The sequence below is a fragment of the Haliaeetus leucocephalus genome, unplaced genomic scaffold (genome assembly GCF_000737465.1).
Source record: "Haliaeetus leucocephalus isolate CR32 unplaced genomic scaffold, Haliaeetus_leucocephalus-4.0 Scaffold240, whole genome shotgun sequence".
Classification (NCBI taxonomy): Eukaryota; Metazoa; Chordata; class Aves; order Accipitriformes; family Accipitridae; genus Haliaeetus; species Haliaeetus leucocephalus.
This window is the reverse complement of record NW_010972676.1, coordinates 3,193,050-3,198,479: the sequence shown is the minus strand read 5'-3', so window position 1 is coordinate 3,198,479 and position 5,430 is coordinate 3,193,050. Positions and strand designations below refer to the sequence as shown.

Here is a 5,430-nt window from a genome sequence, read left to right as displayed (position 1 = left end):
CACAAGGACTGTCTAAACACCACCACACACTTACGTCTATGTTGGGTCAGACTTTCCCTCCTCAGCAACTGGACTTCTTTGGTACGTAGCAACTCCAAAAAATTTCACTTTTGTGGACTGGAGTTTCCATATGCAAAGTCGCCAGCTTGGGGAAGAAATCAATACATGGTTTGTGCGTTATCCTTCTCAAAAGTGTACAGAAAAAAGACAGTTCAAAGGATGGGATTAGTATCCCTGCAAAGAAGAGGTATTGCAAGGATCCAGCTCAACATGAATATCAAAACTAATTGCTTCGGTTGTCATCATCCTCATTGCTCAGGAAAGTGGCAGTTGGCTGCCAGGGTAGCGGTAGAGGCAGCAGTGGAGGTCCCCCAGAGCCGTAAGCTGCCTCTCTCCAGCCTGGATGCATACTGTCATTCAGTTTATCTAGATGCCTGTGAGCACTGATAAGAAGTAACTGACTGGCATGTTAGGCTCCTGCTGGTGGATTACTTTTTATTGCCTTGTTTGTTTGGGAAGTGGTAGTGTTTGGTTTGCTCTGAAGTCTAAAAGGCTGCTTTCCCACTGGGATCCTGTGTTGCTGGCTGCTGCTTTAGGGATCAGGGCTGCTCTTATCTTATCCCTCGGTAAGGTGGGGGTTGTTCCTTCAGATTCACGTGTTTGCCACTATGTTGGACTTGGGCTTCTTATTTCACGCTTTTGATTGGTTTGGCTCTGTTCATGAAACTAAGTTTGTAACCAAGCAGGAAGGAACAGATACGTGAAAAGCCTGCGAGTAGGAGCGGAGCTGGTGAGGAGGCCTGGAACTGGGATAGTCAATTAATCTGAGCTAGTGCCAATATTAGTTAGAAGTGCGATGTCGTAGGCACAGGACCTGTTGCTAAAACAAGTGTTGCACCTTGCCAAGCCAGTCAGCCAGTGGCGGAATGGCATGGAGATCTTGCTATACCCATGTTTACCTAAAGCTGCCTTTGGATTTAGAGTTACAATAATATATATTTTTTTTAATAGCATGTGCAAATCTAAACCTGAGAGATGTGCATGTATGTGAGCACGAGCATACATGATCAGGGCAGGGGAGGCAACAGAATTTACTCTGAAGCTTTTTACCATAAACTCCAAGCCTCTGTTTCTCAGTAACCCAAGTCTGTAGTAACTGAAGTCCTGAGGAAGGTTTGCAGGTGCAGTGTAGACAGGGAGGCTGAAAGATGCTACTACATAAAAGTGAACAATTTATTTTTTTTTTCCTCAAAGTAAAGAGGAATCACATCCAAAGAGATATGCATCACCATTTATAGGAATAATTCCCTTTCTTTTTACCTGTAAATGCTAACACAAAAAATTATGGAAGGAAATAAAAAAAGTTAGGAACAGTCTCCTGGGAATGGACTTAGTTCTGTTTTTTATGAAATATTTTCAGATTTGAATGTTTGAAGGAAGGTGCTTAGATAAGTAGTTCAGGACCCTGTACTTTCCACAAAGCTTCTCCACACATCATCCCAAGTAACTAACATGTAGCATATGAATCAAGGCTTTCGCATGGCTGTTTTTTCCCTGTTTCGTAATGTGTCTTCCAAGGACTCCTTTAAAACAAAATAATAACACACCCCATCAAGACAGCAGTTCAGGTTTGCCCAGCAAAGGGTGCCCTGAACGATGTCTCGTAGCACTTGCTGAAAACTGGTGTGAATGATGTTATTCTTCACCAAAAAGTACACAAAATAGGCCATGTGGTAAGGCGTGAAACAGACCAAAAATGCAACAACGTTTGTCACCAATATCTTCTCTGCTCTAGTGGTGTGTGTTTGGGGGTTGTCTCGTTCTCTGTGCTTTCTCAAGCACCTGACGGTCTGAGCGGTGCAGAAGGTCATGGCTGCCATGCTGCCGAAGAAGGTGGTCTCCAAGGCGCTGAACAGGCCTGCGTTTTCCCACGTGCTCTTGGAGAAGTTATGGAAGCAGGATGAGATGTTGTGGCCCTCTCCATGCAGTTGGAAAGTAAAGACTGTCCCGGCCGAGGTGCCCAGGCAGATGACAGCACAGACCATAGCAGCTTTCTTGGTAGATCGCAGGGTGGGAGCCATGAAGGGGTGCTGGATAGCGATGTACCGGTCTACACAGATGCAGAGGGAGATGAGGATGCTGCCGTACATGTTTACAAAGTAAAGACTCTCCAAGGTGGAGCAAAACACAGACCCCAAGTTCCAGTTGTCCTGAAGGTGGTAGGAAATTATTTTAAAAGGAAGAGTAAACAGCAGCAAAGTATCCAAGAAAATAAGGGCTATCATGTAGATTGTAGATTCTGACAGCTTTTTAACCTTAAAAAACAGGAATGACAGAGCCATCACATTGAACAGCAGTCCTAGGGTAAATGTGGGGGTGTACATGATGAGCTGGAACAGTTCCACAGTTGTGCTGATATTATTGATATTGCTCTTGGTACGGGTGTCATTCATATCTCCAGGTATGCTGGAAGAGAAGAAAATCACCTTCAGCACAAGGAAGGATGAAGATCACACTTAAGACATGGTACAAAGGCCAATGAGGTCTCTATGTGTCCACAGACCTGGAGATGCTTTTTGTCTTGGGCTGCTGTGTGCTGAATTGCAGCTCCCAGTAATGTGGAGCTGCTCAGTGCCAAGGGATCTTGGGGCAAGGTTGTGCCTCAAGAAGGAGCAAGGCTTTCTGGGGTCCAAGCCTCACTTACACTGTCACCTGTTACCCCAAACTGTGCTGCCCTATAGTTTAGGCTACGCAGAGTATGAATGTGACTGCACTGTCCCCTTGGAGTGATGTGATCTCTTTGCAGAGCCAGGGTAGTAGCCCCTGATTTTTGAGTTACTTGGATTGTGGGGATGGAAGCAATTAGTTGGATCAGATTTCCCGAATCAAGCTATCGTAAGAGACCTTGGGGAGCCACGAGTATGAGGGTCCCCTGTGTTTATTAATGTGAAGATCCCACACGGTCATTGCCATTCTGCACCCTCTCCTACCACCACTGGGCAAAGACGGGCTGTGATTATTTCTGGGCCTTCTGACAAGCTTGCTTAAAGCAGCAGGCAGGAAGTTTCAAACAGGCTATTTCTAGCAGAGGTTAAGTCTTTAGAAGAAGAATGAGATTTAAGAACCCAAGCTTTTGTCTAAAACAGACAGACTTACTACAGCAGATAAATCTGTATCTGCAGAGACAGGGATTGCAGAAAACATGCACCTGGTTTCTCCTCTGCAAAGAAGGGACTGAAAATGTCGAGGTAGGCACCCTCTGAGCAGGGGTCATGAAGTAATTCTTTTCTTTAGAGGAAGGGTGCTGGTTTGATCCTGCCCTCAGACTCTCCTGAAAAGGACCGGGAAGGCTCTCATTGGTTTCTGCAATGCTGATCTCAGCTGGAATTGCTTGCAAATGCAAATGCACAGGCATACCTGGTCCTTTCTTCTAGCCAGTTCTGTCACAGCAAATGTAACCTGTAAATAAAGCCATCAGTGCCCAGAAATTACTTTTGTCTGCTGTTCTTTAATTGTCATTACTTCAACCTAGTGCCTTTCCTACATGAGTTACTGATCTTGACGCTGTTTCATTTCAGATTTGTCAACTGGTGCAGTGAAAGTTCCTGTTCTGCAGGTCAAGTCATTCCCTGAGTATTTCAGAGGTAAGCTCTCCAGTGCTGTGGTTTGAGAGAGATTAGGATCTCTTTGAGAGAGATTAGGATCAACAAAAAAGAAATTTATTTCTTACTAAAGAACTAGCAATTACTGTTAGGAAGCCAGAGCAGGTTGGCTGTTTGCTCCTTAAGGTCACACTGATGCCAGGTAAATGATTCTGTAAGTTACTAGTTGTCCTGGTTTTGGCTGGGATGGAGTTTATTTTCTTTCTAGCAGCTGGTATGGTGTTATGTTTTGGATTTAGTAAGAGAATAATGTTGATAACTGATGTTTTCAGTTGTTGCTAAGTTGTGTTTAGACTAAGTCAAGGATTTTTCAGCCTGTCATGCCCAGCCAGCAAGAAGGCTGGAGGGGTACAAGAAGTTGGGAGGGGACACAGCCAGGACAGCTAACCCAAACCTGCCAAAGGGATATTCCATACCATGTGACATCATGCCCAGTATACAAACTGGGGGGATTGCTGCTTGAGAGCTAACTGGGCATCGGTTGGCAGGTAGTGAGCAATTGCATTGTGCATCATTTGTTTTGTATATTCTAATCCTTTTATTAGTATTGTCATTTTATTATTGTTATTATTATCATTATTAGTTCCTTTCTGTTCTATTAAACTGTTCTTATCTCAGCACATGAGTTTTACCTTTTTTCCTTCCGATTCTCTCCCCGATCCCACTGGGTGGGGGGGAAGCGAGTGAGCAGCTGTGTGGTGCTTAGTTGCTGGCTGGGGTTAAACCACAACACTAGTTTACATTACAGAAGTGAGAAAACCATCTCCAGAAACCCAGCCTGATGAGGAGAATGGGGTGCTGGCAGGGCTGTGGGTGGAGGAGAGCATACCTCTGGGGGGGTCAGGTGCAGGGATCTAGCCACAGCTTCTGTCTTGCTGTAGCAGGTGCAGGTTTTATTTGGTTCCCCGCAGTATGCAGTGCTGCTGGCTGTGTAAAGCACTTAACAGGCTCCTTCCTTGCAGAGCACTGCTGCTTGTAAGGCATGGGGGGACATGGCTCAGTGGGGCAGCAACCCTGTAAGCAGCACCTGCTCTGCTGCTGTCTGCAGGGGACTGAGGGAAATTTGAGGGGAAATAATGAAATTCTCTCACCCAAATAAAAAAAGGACAGGAAATCCTGAGTTTGTGAAACACTTGGGGATCTGGGTGGCTGGAGGGAAGAAGCACTCCTTGTTATGCTGCAGGGTCGTTCACTGCCTGGGAGTTAAACCCGCCTGCAGCCATGGGCCTGGGGTGTTTGTTGGGAGCTGGGTTGGGTCCCTGAACCTCCGAATTCAGGTAGCCCGTGGCAGACGAGGGGTTACACTGACAACCTGGGCAGAGATATTGCTCGATACAAGAGGGTGGCCTAGGTTCCACAACCAATATGCTGCTCTCCTGCTGAGTCCCCTTCATTGAGTGAAGCCCTGTGAGTCTAACACTGGGAGGGAACCCATTACTGAGAGCCAAAGGGATGAAAAGTTAATTAAGGAATTACTGAAAAGTAATAAATATTGACAAAGTTCTTTACCTCATTGTCTCTGTAGGAGATTTCATCAGTCGTGTCCCGTCCCCCTCTTTTTTTTGTTTTGTTTTAGGTTTTTTTTGTTTGATAGTGTGTCTAGGAAGTTCTGGGTCTAGAGAAATAGAATTTCAGCTTCTTACCAAGATTTTTACTTGAGGAAAATCTAGTTATGACAAAAAGGCATTTTTGACTAGAGTCTTTTGTGCAGATTTATAAACAAAACAGAAAAAAATACTTAAAGCATAAAGGCAAAGGGTAGCTCTGT

General features: G+C 45.0%; 1 protein-coding gene across 1 annotated transcript; it reads right to left on the bottom strand.

Moving 5' to 3' along the window:
* Positions 1–1,526: 1,526 nt before the first annotated feature.
* Positions 1,527–2,453, bottom strand: LOC104832201 (G-protein coupled receptor 55-like). Its single transcript, XM_010568247.1, has one exon. The coding sequence runs from the start codon at positions 2,451–2,453 to the stop codon at positions 1,527–1,529; it is 927 nt and encodes a 308-aa protein (XP_010566549.1).
* Between the last annotated feature and the right edge of the window lie 2,977 nt (positions 2,454–5,430).